The following is an 18,633-nucleotide window of genomic DNA, read 5'->3' as shown; positions in this document are numbered from 1 at the left end:
AATCATTGCTTTGTATATGAATTGTTTCTAATATATTTATATGATCAGTAAAAAATATTCAGTGCCTAGTCAAAATTAAAAAAATGGTTAAGATTAATTTTAGTACTGGAAAGGCTATTATTGAAAAATATTTTTATTTTAAGTAGTTTAACTTCACTACTAAATAAGAGATATGCAAATTTTAGTAAATACAAATAAAATAACATATAAAATAACATATAAATAATATATCCCGCTTTGATTTATAAGGTCCATTACATAATATGTTATGACATATTAGTTTATACTATATTGGAGTACATTCCGAAAAACATCTTTGTACTGGGTTGGACGCAAAATCCGTATCAAGGCACTATTTCCTTTTTTTCAAATATTAGTACCTATCTGTAATCTACTTTGATAACCAAGTTTTATGAAAAAAAATAGTTATATAATTCAACTTGTTTTAATATTTGGAATAAGAAAGGATCATATAAAGCAGGGCTGCTCAAGCTTTTGATGTGTCGGGCCAAATTTTGGTTTCAGATATTCACGATAGGCCACGTATATTTTCTATTTCAGTTACTCTCAGGACAAGCGCAATAAAAACTCAAATATTTAGAGAAAAAAATGTACTTATTGTTTATTAGGTAATATTGGGGACAAAAATAAAGAAACAAAATTGAAGAAGTAGAATGTATCTTCTCAAATGTAAATGTAATGTAATGTTGATACATGCAAAATGTTTTTTGACATTGTTTGTCTAATAATAATAATTTATTTATGTATCTGAGCTTCGTTAGTTTCGATGCGCAATTTTTAAATTTGTTGCGTATTTTCAAACCGATCGACTTACAAGGGCCTCTAGAAATTAATTCGGGGATGAGGGTCTGGGGATGAGCAGACTAGATATAAAGTAACGAGACCGGTATAGAGTGTAATGATTCTTTGATTCCTCAGCAATTATCTATGCAAGGCTATAGTATAAGATATTTTTGAATAAATATAAATATAGAGTTTGCATTGAAGAAATAAATAAAACATTGACTAATTTTAACGAACGGTAACGACATATCGATATACCGTATTATTTATTGCTTGTAGAAGTAACAATGTTTATTTTCATCCCGTGGCGGATTTACAAATCCGCCGCTAGTAGGCTATTCAATTTTTGCCGCCCCTACTTTTTTTGCAACATTTATGATTTGTGTTCTATCGTCCTCATTACATCTGTTTTTTTCCGTTATTAATATGATTATAAACTATAGCCTAGTTTATAATCATATTAATAACACAAAAGTATCAATTACAACAATATCAAATAATTTTAAAATGTATGATAAATTTATACCTATTAAAAATGCTTTAATAATATTTCATTCTATGCAATGATATTCTAATAAACAGATATGTTATATCCATACTAAACAACAGAAAAAGTGTGCCACGCCGGGGACCGTTATTTTAGATTATTTTTACATTTCGTTAAAAGTAAAATGGATAGCTTGATAAAAACAATAAGTAAAAGGGATAACTAGATGTTTTAATTACGCAAAACGTATTACTACGTAATTATGATGTATTATAACGTATTACTACGTAAAACGACTAAAGGCAAACGTCCCAAACTCCCAATTAAACTGAAAACAAAGCAAACATAAACAAGTTTGTTAAAAACTCTAACTTTACATTAACAATTCTTTTTGAGATGCCACGACTATGACTATTATTAATGTCCTAACTTTCTCGTGATTAAACAATAAGGTTGAGCTGACAGTGTACCAATATTTTATAATATTAAATACTAACTATTATATAATAACCTTAACATATTGATGAAATCACTTGTACACAAATTAATGGTATTCTGAAATGTTGGAATAAAATTCTATATTAGGTCATTGAAAATTGATTTGTTTACTTGACCTTGTCAAATTTTCGATAGTAATTTGATTTAAAATATTTTAATCGATTCCTTTAATATCTTCTTGTTAAAATCTTAATGTTAAAACTTGTCGTTTTACAGCGAAAGAAGTATAATTTATTATTGATAGTGTATAAATTACCTTATTTATGGTGCTCTTTTAAATGGATCTGTATATTAATAACATAAAATATGGTAATATAATCTGTAGGAAAAATGTCAAAACTTCAAAATGGAGAATTGTTTGATCTAATGATTAGTATTAATGTTTTGCTTGTGAACAAAAACAAAACGTGTGTAAAATTATTCTTAGACTATATTTTTATCACCTGGAAAATATGACTACTTTAATTGATAAAATAGAAATGTTAATTAAAAGAGAAAAGACTACACCAGAACGAAAGAAAGATGACACCACTAAGTCCTCGAGTGAGATACTTTCCGAACTTTTTAGTGCCTTTAATGCCGACCCACCGAAAATTGATGAAATTCCTCATAAAAAATCTAAAAAAAGTAAAAAGAAACATAAAAAGGAAAAAAAGAAGCGTAGTCGCAGCGTAAGTTCGGATAGTGACTCAGAAAAGAGTGAATATTCTCACAAAAGAAAGAAAAGAAAAAAATCTAAATCAAAAAAACGAAAGGAAGTAAGATCTCCTTCAAACTGTCGTTCCGGAACACCCGAAATAAAACCTAATACACAACTGCTTAAAACAAAGATCAAAAAAGAATCTATCCAATTCAAACCAGAAACTAAAGTTAAAAAGGAAATCAAAATCAATAAAGTACCGGATACCAAGGTACCTGCTAAGACTGTAGATTCAAACAAGACAAATTCCTCATCAAGTGTAGATACAAGCACAATACCAATGCCAGAATCTCCAAAGGAAATAAAACTTGAATCTAATGATCTCCGATTACAGCTAGACAAAAAGATTGATACCACAACAGAAAGTGACAAAGCAAAAGGAAAAATTCAAATAAAAAACTTAAAATTCAGTGCAGTGTTTGAGGAAACAGTTAAAAAAGCAGAAGAAGAAGCAAGAAAGAAAGCTGAAAAGGTCGAAGAGGGTGAATATACTGATTCATCTAGCAGTTCCGAAAGAGACGAGGAGTCTAATTCACAATTCCCTAAGTCATCAGATCCTGGTGGTATATTAAAAAAGCAGGCTGCTGAAGAAGTCAAAGTGTATGTTAATTATATTTGTACTAATTAAATCATTTAATTATACAGTTCAACCAGCTTAACTTTGAATCTTTGTTTACAGTCCTGATAAGGTGAGCACAGAAGATAAGTCTTCCATTAAACCAAAGCAAACGGAAAGTACAAACAAGACTTCAAAGAAAGAAAGGAGTCGATCCAGAAAGAGGTATATCTTAATATGATTTTTAAATATGAATGCTTTAATTTTAATTGCTCCATTCAGTAAAAGGATGTGTAATAATTAACTACACAAAAAACAACTTATATATCTTATAATATCTTTTTCATTTCATAATAAAATAGAAAATATATCTCTAATAGTTCCCTTTGTGTAGTAGTACCCTATATGCATTTAGAAGATACCATTTCAAAGGAGTGTTTAATTACATCAATTATATTTATCATGCCTGGTAGGCATGATAAATATGAGCTATTCTTACACATATGTATATAAGTAACATAGGCATTTATTATATGTATGGAGTTAGAAAATATTAAAATAAATTTTAACATAGATTCATCAAGGGGAAACAATGTGATTGTTATTTTTATATTGATTATGCTTTTTCATTTTTATTTATTGCAGATCCCGTAGCAAGTCTAGGCGTTCCAGATCTCACTCGACATCACGACGTAGACGTCACAGATCACGGTCAAAGTCAAAGCGTAGAAGTCGCTCCAGACATAGATCTAGATCAAAACGAAGATCAAAATCGAGATCACGGCACAGGTCTTCCTCAAAATCGCGACACAGGTCCTCGTCGAAATCACGCCACAGATCCTCCTCGAAATCACGACATAGGTCTAGACATCATTCACCGAGACATAGGAGTCGGAGATCTAGGTAAGATATATTCACTCCTTTCCAATGATGTTCTAGTAAACAGATATGTCATTAACGCCTAAAAAGTGAAGACTAGAAAACGTCCTAATTGGGACGTTTGCCTTTAGTTGTTTTACGTAGTAATACGTTATAATACATCATAATTACTCAGTAATACGTTTTGCGTAACTAAAACATCTAGTTATCCCTTTTACTTGTTGTTTTTATCAAGCTATCCTTTTTACTTGTCGAAATGTAAAAATAAACTAAAATAAACGGTCCCCGGCGCGGCACACTCTTTTCTGTTGTTTAGTATGGGTATAACATATATGTTTATTAGAATATCATTGCTCCTTTCTAAATAATAAATTTTAAGATAATTTAATCTTTTCCCTTATATTGCAGATCACCAACAGGTGTAAAATTAGCTGATAGTGAAAAGAAACGTCTTCTAGAAGTAGCAAGGCGAAATGCAATCAATATGCTTAAAAATGGAGCTGTACCGGCCGGAGCAGCTGTTTTACCTCCACACACAAGAAATCAAGTCATGGCTGCCATACAATCCGGAGGTAACTTAACTTATACATGTTAGCATATTTATTTTAATATGATCATATTTTATTGTTTTAATATATTAAAGTATTATCAGCATAAATAATTCGATTTAAATAGTTGTTACAATTTACGTTGATTGTCAACATCCGGTTTTGACTAAACTAAATTGTTTTTTTTTTAAATAAATCAAAACCGGATGTTGCTACAGTCGAAGGAGGGGCGTGTAAACATTAAATACTAGGAGTAAGCCTAGAAATGGTCATTCTTACTTTAATCGTCGAATTGGAAGGATAGAGGAAAAATAATCAATCTTGTATCAGTTTTGACTGTGAACCACTTCAGGAGAGATAAAGTATTGATTTTGAGGAGAGTTTTTGTATTATTCCAACATACAAATTATTATTAATACTTGGTGGTAGTATGCTATGATACACATTCTCAGTAAATGTTATAGTAGCCGTTATTTACAAAAGATACCATTTTATTAAATCCACACAGGTAAATCTGTGGATGAACTGACAGACTTCTGCAAGCATCTATCAAAAAAAGAAGCACTGGGTGAACTGTCATCTGTCTCCTCTAATGATGATGACATGAGTGAGAACGAAGATACCATAGCATTTCATCATCCCTTCTTAGTCAAAGAAAAGGCCCCTATTGTTATGAATATAAGAGTGAGTATACTCATATTATATATATGTTATATATTGTTATAACAATAAAGATTTATACAATATCTACGTAATAATAACAATAAATATGATATTTTAAGACATTATTTGTAATCCCATGATTTCTGGAAAGTTTCTATTTATGTAATTACATTCAAAGTAAGTGTAATTAAATTTATATTTCTCCAATGTTACTGTTAAAGGGTGGGGCCCCTCTGCCAGCAAAATCCTCTATACTGCCAATAGCAAATAAAGAAGAACTTCGACTTCAGTTTCCTGTGTCTTCTGGTACACAGCATAGAGAAAAAGCATCAGAATGGGTTCCTGTTTCACCTAAAAAGGACATGGTAATTTTATTGAACATCCTACATGATAATCGTGTAAATCCCAATTTTAATTTAATAATTCTGTCCACAATCATTGTTATCGACTGAAACTACCCAACTATAGTACGACACAAATTAGATGTAGCATCGGAAAATGCAATGGAATGAAAATAAAACCGATTACTGCCGATTTACACAACCAATAGAAATAGCTCCCTATCGCGCCATTCGACGCTATTCGTCGCTATAGATTCTCACGTCAAAGAAAGCAAGTGCACGTAAATCGACGCGTCAAATTGACGACTATATTAGGTCATATGATATTACAAGTTATTACGTTTGTGCAAAGATCATATTCGCGTGAGAAATAAATATTGATAATTTGGGATAGCATACTTATTCGGATGTGATCGGTTTTACGAATTTTGCCGATGCGACATATAAGTTGTGTCGTACTATACTTGGGTATGATTTTCACACACATTTTGAGACTGAAGTTAGATTTCCATCATATATAAAATTGAGTCATTCAAAAACTCAATAAATTGTTGTGTTACAGCAAGTTGCAAAGCTGAATGCCAAATCACCGACAAGATCCACCACACCTCCATATCCAATGGGGTAAGCTTTCTCATATTCCTGTTACAACAAGTATAGGTCAACTAAAAGGTTTTATTTATTCTGTGGCTTTCTTTTTTTATATAAATGCACCTTAATTTTTTTCTTTTATGAGTCACATCGATGACAAATAACAGGAACCCTTACTTTACTTACGGCGGTGAAGGAAAACATCGTGAGGAGACCTGCATTTGTCTAATTTCATAAAAATTCTGCCACATGTACATTTCACTCCAGACGACCTCCATGGTCGAGTGATGTGTACACCGGTTTTCATGGGTACGCCACTCTGAGATCCCGGGTTCGATTCCTGGCCGAGTCGATGTAGATTACCATTAGTTTTCTATGTTGTCTTGGGTCTGGGTCTTTGTGGTACCGTCGTTACTTCTGATTTCCATAACACAAGTGCTTCAGCTACTTACAATGGGATCAGAGTAATGTCCAATGTATGTTATGTTGTCACTAACCCACATTGGAAAAGCGTGGTGGAATATGTTCCAAAACCTCTCCTTATTAGGAGAGGAGGCCTTAGTCCAGCAACGGGAAATTTACGGGCTGTTATTTAGGTCTAATACAATAAAAAATAATATAACGATGATGATGACAAATATTATAAATGTCTGGAGTTTATTGTTTTAAAGTTCTTTCTTCTTTTTAGTTTATGTTCTGCCCCATTGGCGCTTCCTGCGTCATCATCGACTTCTCCTTCATATTTGAAGAGTTTTACAACTGGGAGTCGTAAGTATTCACTTTCTTCTTCTGTCTGGCAATTAATAATCCCGGCTATATCCAGGGTCTAACTTCCGACTAAGTCTTATTCACTTTGCGCGGTCTTTAGTATACATAGTATCACTATGTTAGTTTTAATCAAGTAATTATTGTAAGGTTACGTTTCCAAATCGTAATTTGTAAATTATAGTAACACTTTCGTATTATTTGTAATTCATACATGTTTTGGTTGTTCAAAACTACTTATAACTGAATACTAAAATTAGGAATAGCTAACGCTTTATTTACTTATGGTAATATTCGCCACCAATCTATAATACTAATTTATGAGAAATTTATGAGAAGCAAACTTACTGAAATAAACCTCTTGAATTACTCTGATGGAATGAAAACTGTATCAAAATCCGTTGCGTAGTTTAAGGGGGCCGTCCTTACGGAACGCTAAAATAGCACTTACTAGTTTTGAAATATCTGAAAATTGGAGCATCGAATATGGATAAAAAATTACATTCAGTATCTTAATAGATATGTCTCAAGTTTCAAATCATAATATATCTAAAATATACTTCAACAACCTAGCATATTCATCGTCAAAATCACTCCAAACACGGAAATCGACATTTTTTATTCGGATTTTCTGAGCTATTTAGATGCTAGTTTATACATGTATTTTTGGTCAAATATAGTCTCAAAGGTGTAAATAATAAGGGTACCGCATTGAATGTTTATCATATTACACAATATTATAGTAATTTTTATTTAAATATTGCTTCATTTTTTGCATTCGTCGTCCATACATTTTAGTATGGAGAAAATCATTTGACGGTTTTGATTTTTTATTCGACATCGCTGTCAATAAATCTTCAGTCCCTCCCCAGAGCTCAAGGTGAGAGCACGTCAATTTTATTTCAAGCCGAACATTATAATTACGCGAAACGTCTACGCACACATAGACAAGTTAGCATAAGGGTGGGGTGCGAGTGTCGTGAGACGCAATTGCTAATGTTTAATTTTTACTTTAATCAGATGCACTGAGTAAGTTTGATTGCTAATCGGTTAATGTTTTCCTTATCGTTGCTTATAAGTCCATTCATTCCGTCGAAAAAAAAGGCAAAAAAATGACAATGAAAGACCAAGATTTCCGGGGCGCTATCTTCAAAAAAATAGCAAAATTTGTTCCCGGCAATAATTCCACTATCCGATGAGATTCGAAAAATTTTACGAGAACCTTTTTTGTAGCTTTTATTGTGCTCTACAATGATATCTTAATCATTTTAGCGTATCATGTATCGTTATGAAAATATCGATCAAAAAAGTCAAAAATTCAGCACACAATTTCAGTTTTAATTTTATTTTTGGTCATAAATGTCGAAAAATTTGTAAGACAACGCGTTACGTATCGCGTTACGCGTACAACGCGTAGAGCATAATCAGACCTACAATTTCATTTTGTTTTATTTTTAATTGTGATCATCGGCGCGTCGCAAGGTCAAAGTTTTTAATAAAAAAAAATTAGGTAATGAAATTTAGTTTTTGCAATTTTTTGAGACTATCTTTTATTTGTTTTACTGACAGACGTACAGACAGACAGAGGGACGAATAGTGGAGTCTTATTAATAAGGCTGATTACCGGTAGGTATTCGGTGTGGTGGCAGGTCAGGGTGACCTAGGGATGTGTGATCCCGGTTATCGGAACCATGTTGATCTGCAGGCGAGCATATAACTGGCCGTAGAAGTTTTCAATTTCAGAGATAACTTCTAGCTTAAAAGCGACGACTTGACCAGAGATGTTAACTTCGTCAAATGGCTCCTGCCCAGAGGCCGAACGAAAATTTCGAGCCCCGATTTTGCTCGATCGCCCGATCGATGCATGCAATCGCTCGATGGAATGGATAATTGAGTTGAGGAGATCATGTCGCACAAGTCTCGTGATTTATTAGTTTGTCTGAGCCCTATCTGATGAAGTAGATGATTAATTACCTCGTCGCTCTTGCATGAGCTGCAGAGTCTCTGCTGAAGGAATTTCTTGCCTTCATCTCTCAGAATTCCTACCACTTGGTCAAGTTTCTGGTCAACGTCGTTTGTGGATTCCAAGGCAGCGAATCGGTTGCCATCACCGGCTTGAAGCATGTTAGGTCTGAACGTAGATTTCATTAAATGGGCACCTTCGTCCCTGAAGTACATAAGAGGACCCGAATCTAAGTGATTTTGTCCTCTTTCTCTCTTCGGACTTCGCAGAGACCTCAAAAGTATTATTTTATATGTTTCAGTTCCTCTTCCCGTTGCATCAGGGGTTCATCAAACCTAATCGTTTGTTAATCGTACGTCACCAGGGTTTGTTTGTGGGGTCGTTCGTTACATGGAGTTTCTTGGCAGAGCCTGCCCTACCGTTACTGTGGCCCCCGCCGTAACTAAGAATAGTAGTGTTTCCGTGGACTGGGGCCGTGGACATTTTGGACTTTTTTTTAGGGTAAATACTATACTCGCCAAGCTTGGCCTTCGGTATGGAAATCGTAGGGCATTACTTCACGCATAGGTGACAATTCTGCCCGTCACCGGTCTGTATCACTTATTTGCGCTATTTCAGATGGTCATACCGCCACCAATCGGTCACCAGGGCCTCGTAGATTGGGCCTTTGTTAATACATTAATTAGTACATAGTGCTAAGCAAAAATGGTTGATATACATTACTCTGTGTATTGATGCTAATAGTACCTTTTATGACCAGATCCCGTCAACCGCCCAACCCTTTTATTTTAATATTATAAATAAAAAAATAAAAATGTTTTACTGCGGACGACTTTGATCCATAAAATTGTTAGTAAATAGGAAATAATTTAAAAACTTATATCTATGTTAGTACCTATACCACAATTAATAATTTAAAACTAAAAAGGACGTTGTCCTCTGTGCCATTTGGCTGATCAGCGGACAGTCTCCGCTGTTGTCAATTTCGCTGAGTACACTGTGGCTGCTGCCACGCACTTTGTTTAGCAATGAAGCGGTTTTCTTCCGAACGATTGCGTCAAAGCTGTCACATTTGCCAGCGCAAACATCGCAGATGCGTTACAGAAGCGCGGCAGCCGCAAGAGTGCTCTGAACGCATTATTATATTATGAGCACGCAGGGCACTGTAGGCCTTTTTAGTACTATCAGTCCATAGACTACACGAATATAACGATGTACAATAATAGGCTTTGAAAAGCGTGATTTTGACAGTATCTGTGCAGCGTCCAAATCTATGTACCAGCATGTTTGCTCTGACCAACAGTGCCCTACGTTCTCTCTCAATATCTTCATCATCTTTAAGGCTGTCAGTAACGATGTGTCCCAGATATTTAAACCAGGAACCACTTTAGGACATTTGCTGCCAGCCTTAAACACCATGAACTGCGCCTTTTTGGTATTGCACAGCAAACCATGTGAGACAGCAAACCTTTCACAAGCGCCAATCAGTGTTCTCAGCGCACTAACCGAGGGTGCCTACAGGACCATATCGTCAGCGTAACTGATGTTACTAACGCAAACGTTTCCAATATGACAACCGACACGCATACCGCTCAGCTCCCGTATCAGTGCATCCACATACCAATTAAAAAGTCTCGGAGAGGTCAGTCCTCCTTGTCTGACTCCGCACTGCATTCTGTATGGTTCGGGGTACTCATTTGCCCATCTCACAAAGTTCACTTGCTTACTACACCAAAACTTGAGTAAGTCAGTGTAGCCATCAGGTAGCCGTATGAGACCAGATCGAAAGCTTTACTGAGGTCCAAGAAACAAGGGTACACCGGTGTGCGCCTGTTCGTATAATATTTAACAGTGTGCTTTAAACTCATTATTGCAGTTTCTGTTGACAAACCACGCGTGAAGCCGTGCTGACCATCATGTAGCACACAGCGATTTTTTAGAACAGAGTTAAGCACACTATCAAATAACTATATGTACCTAATATAAAATATACATATAATTTTATGTATCTAATATAAAATAATTTTAATTGAATTATTTCATAAAAAAACATTTTCTTGTGTCATTGACTTGTTTAATCAAGACAAAGTTTTTTTAACCCCCATAACACCAAACAATTTTTTTTTTTGTTGTAAATGTATTATTATTTTTTTCTGCTAAGGATTGTAATTTATAAAAAAATTGTGTTAGGTATATTTTTACTACCGCTGTTATCGTAATAATTGTCAAATTGTAATATTTTTGTGTTTATTTAATAGATTTTAGTGAATTTAAAAAAAGCAATATAATTAATATATGCTTCCGTGATTATTTAATGTGTCTACGCTCTTATTTGATATAGCTACCAAGCTTAAAATATTCACAAAATAATAATTATTTATTTAGACAAAAGTAGTTGAAAATCTAAAAATCATTAGGTATATTAGGCATCTTATTGCACTCTGACCGCACCCTTTGCTAACAAACAATTTAAAATTGATTTTTCGAGTGACAACCTCATAGCTAAATACATTACTCGAATTTAAATGTATTTTTATAAATCCTACATTGTGAATACGCAATGAAAATATAATTTATTTGTTGCAACGACAAAAAGCAAGTAATTACTTCAGGGGATGCGTACGATACACCGTGAAATGCAAATGTATTATTGTAAAATACCTATGTGTGTGTTCGAAAATAAATTCCCACGCTTACAGAAGCGCTCTTAAATATCTAAGCAGGAAGGGTTAATTTTTAAATATTAACTTGGATGAACAAAGAGAACTATATGTATCAAATCAAAATTATTAAAATAAATACACTTGGACCATAAGCTTACTATAATAATATAAAAAATGGTTAGTGAATCAGTATATAACCCATTTGATGGGAGTTGTGGCTCAGTTGCCTCATTATTATTATTTTTTTTTATGGTATAAGTTAGCGGACGAGCATATGGGCCACCTGATTGTAAGTGGTCACCATCACCCATAGACAATGACGCTGTAAGAAATATTAACTATTCCTTACATCGTCAATGTGCCACCAACTCTGGGAACTAAGATGTTATGTCCCCTGTGCTTGTAGTTACACTGGCTCACTCACCCTTCAAACCGGAACACAACAATACTGAGTAATTTTATTTGGCGGTAGAATAACTGATTAGTGGGTGGTACCTATCCAGAAGGGCTTGCACAAAGCCCTACCACCAAGAAAATGTAGGCTCTATATAAATTTACATTAAAATATTGTTATTATTTTCAGAGCTATCATCGGTTCCTGCTTTACCAGCTCCCGGCCCTCAGGCATATCCCCCGGGTGTAGATTCTCCAACTATCGTAAGTTGAAAATACGACTTACATAAATTAAAAAGTCCTAATCGATTATGTAGATTACTCAATAATCGTATTTATAATTATAGGACGTGGAGTCTATCGTTTCCCAGAAGTTACTAATGATTCGTAAAGAACAAGAACAAAATGAATTAGATAGCACACAAGGTGTAAGTATTTTTTTTTTATTAATTTTCTTTGGGGATCAGTTTCAATGTTTATCTCTTAGAATTATCAATCCTTATCTAAACATATATAACATCAACAAAACAATGAAATATTAATATATTACTTATCTCTAGGATCCGATAAGTTAACTATTACTAATTCCCACTTAATGAGACTTGTATGGATCACAAACCAAATCAGTGTCTCAATTTCTGTTTTAACATCTTGTATATTTTCCTATATGATCCGATAACTTAACTACTGCTAATTCCCACTTAAAGAGACTTGTATGGATCACAGATCAAATCAGTTCTAACAACTTGTATATTTTCCATCGAATTGTCAATGAGTGGTAATTAATATGTCGCGCAATGCGGTGAACCCATAAGGTGTTATCGCTCCCGCAGTTCGGGTGGTCGAAGGAGAGCCGGCCGGGCCAGTTCACGGGCTCGACGGGCGCGCACATCCTCACGCCGCGCGAGCTCGCCAGCGGCACGCAGGCCTGGGCCAAGAAGGTACGCACCCTTACACCTCTGCCCGATCTCTCGACGCCTCTAGCCGGATATATGTACTAGCCGGATTTAGCCGAGCCCTCCACCAGGGAGGAGGCCCCATAGTAGAGACTCTAAGAAATCACAGACGAGTAATTTTAACGTCTTAACTCATGTAACACATGAGTTAAGACGCCTGGGCCAAGAAGGTACGCGCCCCTCGCTCTGCCGATCGCTCGACATATGTACTAGCCGGATTTAGCCGAGTCCCCCACGACGGAGGAGGCCCCACAGTAGAGACTCTAAGAAATCACAGACGAGTAATTTTAATGTTACATGAGTTAAGACGCCTGGGCCAAGAAGGTACGCGCACCCTTACCGCTCTGCCGGTCGCTCGACATATGTACTAGTCGGATTTAGCTGAGTCCCCCACGACGGAGGAGGCCCCACAGTAGAGACTCTAAGAAATCACAGACGAGTATAGTACGACACAAATTAGATGTAGCATCGGAAAATGAAATGGAATGAAAATAAAACCGATTACTGCCGATTTACACAACCAATAGAAATAGCTCCCTATCGCGCCATTCGACGCTATTCGCCGCTATAGATTCACGCGTCAGAGAAAGCAAGTGCATGTAAATCGACGCGTCAAATTGACGAATATATTAGGTCATATGATATTACAAGTTATTACATTTGTGCAAAGATCATATTCGCATGAGAAATAAATATTGATAATTTGGAATGGCGTACTTAATTCGGATGTGATCGGTTTTACGAATTTTGCCGATGCGACATCTAAGTTGTGTCGTACTGTAATTATAATGTCACATGTTTTTAAGATATCTAAATATAGTTAAATTATAATATTATTTCTAATTGCTTAGTAGTGACTAAATTATTGAACATGAGTGAAAAAAAAATTGTTCAAATTAATATGTAAAATAAATAATAGGGGCCTCTAATCCTCTGTTGCCTCGGGGCCTCCACTCCTTTGTGGCCACTTAAATCTGGTTTTGTATATATATTATGAAACTCGTGAATGGAATAGAAAAGCGTTATGCAATTTTAAACGTATAAAGTAGCACGTTACTGATCGGCCTATAGGCGCCGCCTCCGTTCGTAACCTCGAATATAAATACGATCTCTAATCATGAATTTAGAAAACTTATTATGTATAGTATATGTAACTGAGTATATAATTCTATTTCTGTGTTAAACGATGCAAAATAACACGAAATTTTTAACAGCCAATTCTAGCCATTTGGAAAAAAAGTTGTGTGGTGACCCAATTATATCGTTTCGATTTGTAATTTGAATGCTTAAAGAACCACAGTATCAAACAGAACCTGGCAAAGTGTTTTATTCCAAAATTAAATTATTTATTTTTATAAATTTTATTTCAATTTATATTAAATCAAGAAAACATTTTCCAACTATTTATTTTTAAATTAATTTGAAATGTTCATTTACATTCTCAAACACACATTGTTTAACATTATACTTTATTATATATTTTAATGTTTACAATCAAAAGCCTTAGGTTCTGTTTAATACTGCGATACTCTAAATAACTTTTCTTTCAGCTCGGATCGCCGTTCGGGATATGGGTTATCTACTCAATGGTCCGGCGGCCTCAGTCAGAAATTATAATACTGTGTATTATTCTTTCTGACTTTATAAATATTTTGTGATGGTTATGACAACATTGCTTACAACATTAGGTTTGGTATGTGTCAATACTAACAATTCGAACCGCCTCCGCTGGGCGTACAATGATACATTTTCATAATTTTAGTGACAATTCGCTAAACTCGATTCAATTCTCTATAAAAGCTTCACGACAGAAACGGCGCGAGATTTTCTCTTGAAATTATATTTTATATCCTCTCTTACTTCAATAATTATTTCATAAAATGATGTAAAGGTAAATTATATTTATTTAAACAAATACTGTAATGATTATCATGTTTAATTAATCTTTGGTGTAGTTTCATACAACAGTGGATCAAATCATTATTGAAAATAATAATATCTTAATTCATGTATCAAACGAGTACAAATAAAATATTAATTGCTGGACTAAAAAGAGTTGTAATGTTTTCGATTAATAAAGAATGTCTTTCGGCAGCTAATGTTGTTGTAACCATCTAGTTAAAAAACCCGATTTACTCACGTCACGTGTAAAGAGAGAACTTTTGTAGTTCGCTCATTACACTCTTAAGTTACTGTAATTGCATAAGATGGTAATTTTCATGCCATAGATTATGGCATGTCATTTATCATTGCCAAAATTGCATACAGATATTCAGTTTTCCCCTTTTTATGACTGGCTAATAAAAAAAAACAGTATTAGAAACACATATATAACTCAAGGATGGATTTATCATCAAATAAACAATAAACACTTTATCCTTTATATTTTAAATATTCGACACTTTAATTGGTAACCTTTCCTTAAAAACACTTCACTTTATACAGAAGAGTTCGATTGCTCTCCAAAAGAAGCATAGAAATTAAAAAAATATGCATTGATTAAAATTTAAATGAATAAAAATTAAATTTGATTTATGTAATTATATATGTATTTAGAAAAATGTTTTATATTCGTATGATTAAGCAATCACAACTTGCCCAAGCTCTGTTTTACTTAGTCAGTCCATATACATTATTCATTATAGTCTAGTGATTTTTGGATAAAATCAACCGAGCTCCAATATAAACTAGGCTTAAATGGGGAAATCATGAATATTTGTTGCAGCTTTTAAAAGATAAGGAGACGCGAGCACTTCGATAGACGCACCGCCGTCGACCATTGGTGCAAATAATGTACCCGCTGCAAAGGTAAGGAACTCAAAAAGGAAGAAAAACGTTCAAGAGAAGACGTATACACAAAAAATATATCATTGAAAAGTGAAATTATTGTGTTGTGTTTTACCGTAGGAATAAAATAAAATGTCAGTACATTTCGAGGGACTAGCTAGGTAAAACTAAAGAAAAAAACATAACAAAACAGTTTATTTTGTGTGAATAATATAGTTTGTAACTATTATTAAATCAAGTATTTGAACATAGGATCAACTAGTTCGCGCTGCGCCTGTTGAAGGCGGTATGGGGATGCAACTTCTTCAGAAGATGGGTTGGACACCCGGACAAGGTTTGGGCAAAGAAGGAACAGGAACATTACAACCTCTTCTTCTAGAAGTTAAGTTGGACACTAGAGGCTTAACATCCAAAGACGAGATCAGTAGCAGGCATGGAAAAAGTGTAAGTAAATCAAAATCCTATGCATGATTTTGGGGTTGTTTTGTGTGGTTAATAGAATTGCTTATTATAATGTCAGTATCCACACTAAATCTAATCATCAACTATGATGATGAAGCCGATCAAGGTCATTTAGCAAACTTGTTGGTTGACTACATAAGCACCTTAACTGCATATGAGGATGGGAAATCGACTCAATAGCATTTTCAAGGTAGCTGGTAAAGCAAAAACTAATTTTATGCAACTGTTTTTTCCTCAAATAGAATAAAAACATATACTGATAGTATAGCTATTAATAAAATTAACTTTTTTATTGCAGATGAAACCCCAACGATTGGGTCGAAGAGGCTCTGCTCCATTAATGGCTGGTGGAAAACATCCTGTATCTTTACTCGGAGAGTATTGCTCGAAACAGAAACTCGGACCACCTGAATATAACTTATGTTTTGAGTGTGGCCCGGATCATAAAAAAAACTTTCTGTTCAAGGTTTGTTCACAAAATTTTAATATTACTAAAAATAACTATAATTATTTGTTTGCATAGTGATTTTTAAAATAACCTTGTTACATAATGTAATTTATATTACAACATTTACATAACATTTTTCTTTACAGGTCAAGGTTGCAGGTGTTGAATATCAGCCTGCAGTGGCTAGTGCAAACAAGAAGCAAGCAAAAGCTGATGCAGCACAACTTGCCCTACAAAAATTAGGCATTGTAACCTAGAAATAAGATTCAACTTTTATATTTATAATTCATACTGTAATAAATGTGTTACACATTTTTTTTTGACAATGTTTAACATTATTACATTACAGAATATTTGTTATTTTTAAATAAAAAAACTGTTAATATTTCACAAAGAATAACATTCTTTTTGTGTATGAATATTTTGATTATATGATAAAATTCATTGCTAATATTGCTAAAAATATGATTAATAAAGTATTTTTTATACTTCCTTAACATTAATGGGTAGTAAAATTATCCTCTAATAATATATTATAATCTACTCCTGAACTTAGGCAACTGTGGCCAGTCCCAAGAAATAGCGAAGAGACGATAATGCGACACAACCAGGAAGAGATTACACACAAAACAACATCTTTACATGCTTTCCAAGGCACAAGATTGTGATACGGCAAATTTGTAAACTCTGGACCGCTACTGAAAATTTCAAGATTGAAGAAGCCAGCCACCCCCCAATAAAAGTTTTGTTGGTTTTGGACCAGTTATTGGGTTATTAAATAAATTTATTAAAATTGTCTATTGCTGTTTTATTTTGCTCCAATCAGCGATAACCAACTACCTTACAATCAGGTTTTTTTAAATGAAATACCAATTAATTGACCATTCAATAAAGTGTAATAAATTTTAATATTATTGACATGTATATGACATACTATAAGATTACCTTAGAATGTTTTTCTGTAAATTGATATCAGTCTGATAAGAATATAAAAAATTGAAAAATGCTTATTCATATTGCAGTTTGTAAAAACTCCAAAATTTAAAAAAAAACAGGAAAATAATAGTCAACAAGCAATTTGTTATTCACATAATTTATTATCTAACATAACAACTGATTAATATTACTATGAAAGGGAATTCTACATACATTTTGGAATAATGATATCCAGATTCTATTATTACAACACATATTGACAATAGATAAATTTTTAAAGTGGTTAACATGTAATGTTTAGACTATTCTTTATTTTTTTCATAACCAGATACTTCCCTTTACAATCACAGATCTGTTCCAAACATTATCTAAGACTACAATATTGCATTTATTTTTTATTAGCCTCTTGTTGCTTGATCCTATAGTCCGAGAGTGCAGCCTTAATAGCATCCTCAGCAAGCACTAAAAATAAAAGTAGTGATAAAAATAAATTATTAAGCATATTATTTAAAAACTTATGATCTTACTTATGAAATGGAGAATTAAACTTACTAGAACAATGTAGCTTGACAGGAGGCAATGAAAGTTCCTTAGCAATGTCTGTATTCTTTAATTTTAAAGCTTCGTCCACAGTTTTGCCTTTGACCCATTCTGTGGCCAGGGAACTCGAAGCAATTGCAGAACCACATCCAAACGTTTTGAATTTTGCATCAATGATTTTACCATCGTCGTCAACTTTTATCTGCAATTTCATAACATCGCCACAAGCCGGAGCACCTACTAAACCTGTTCCTACATTTCTGTCCTTTTTATCTAGTGATCCAACATTACGAGGATTTTCATAATGATCAATTACCTACAAAATATAAATCCCATTAATAATGTTCATAAGAGATAAATCAATAAACCTTGGCATTGCAATTTGCACGTGAAAAACTTACATTGGCATGATACGACGCAGTTTGTACGACGTTGAGTGCAGCGCGGTTTCTCGTACATAGACATCTCCATATATTTGAGAATAAGTAAGCCATACTTAAGAAATGTAAGATGCAAGAGTTATTATTTGAATTAAATTAAACTTTACAATCTTATTTTAGTATGTAGCTTGTTTCGAATTACCGATTTGCATGGAACAATTTCGATTTGTCAGCTAGTTGTCAGATAAACGTCAAAGTTATAGATAAATTAAT

The 18,633-nt window shown here is 33.8% G+C and overlaps 2 protein-coding genes across 13 annotated transcripts; one reads left to right on the top strand and one right to left on the bottom strand.

The window, feature by feature from the left end:
* Positions 1 to 2,105: 2,105 nt before the first annotated feature.
* Positions 2,106 to 17,302, top strand: LOC124543818 (protein Son-like). 12 transcript variants are annotated; one of them, XM_047122131.1, is made up of 15 exons: positions 2,107 to 3,089; positions 3,169 to 3,270; positions 3,691 to 3,948; positions 4,333 to 4,496; positions 4,981 to 5,156; positions 5,357 to 5,500; positions 6,039 to 6,100; positions 6,756 to 6,835; positions 12,042 to 12,115; positions 12,199 to 12,279; positions 12,685 to 12,792; positions 15,847 to 16,038; positions 16,355 to 16,522; positions 16,651 to 16,747; positions 17,061 to 17,302. In XM_047122131.1, the coding sequence occupies exons 1-15, from the start codon at positions 2,242 to 2,244 to the stop codon at positions 17,099 to 17,101; spliced, it is 2,595 nt and encodes an 864-aa protein (XP_046978087.1). In that variant the 5' UTR covers positions 2,107 to 2,241; the 3' UTR covers positions 17,102 to 17,302. The 12 variants fall into 12 exon arrangements, 7 of the variants coding, with proteins under 7 accessions (XP_046978090.1, XP_046978089.1, XP_046978088.1 ...); XM_047122128.1 differs by having other exon boundaries at positions 12,667 to 12,792; XM_047122129.1 differs by having other exon boundaries at positions 12,667 to 12,792; positions 16,651 to 16,752.
* Positions 17,303 to 17,578: 276 nt separating this feature from the next.
* LOC124543820 (iron-sulfur cluster assembly scaffold protein IscU) lies at positions 17,579 to 18,623 on the bottom strand. Its single transcript, XM_047122137.1, has 3 exons — positions 18,382 to 18,623; positions 17,993 to 18,296; positions 17,579 to 17,902 (listed from the first exon to the last, which is right to left on the bottom strand). Exons 1-3 carry the CDS (start codon positions 18,472 to 18,474, stop codon positions 17,829 to 17,831), a joined length of 471 nt encoding a protein of 156 aa, XP_046978093.1. The 5' UTR covers positions 18,475 to 18,623; the 3' UTR covers positions 17,579 to 17,828.
* Positions 18,624 to 18,633: the final 10 nt, after the last annotated feature.

This window comes from Vanessa cardui, chromosome 3, assembly GCF_905220365.1.
Source record: "Vanessa cardui chromosome 3, ilVanCard2.1, whole genome shotgun sequence".
In the NCBI taxonomy this organism is placed as follows: domain Eukaryota; kingdom Metazoa; phylum Arthropoda; class Insecta; order Lepidoptera; family Nymphalidae; genus Vanessa; species Vanessa cardui.
This window is presented reverse-complemented; position numbering and strand designations above follow the sequence as displayed.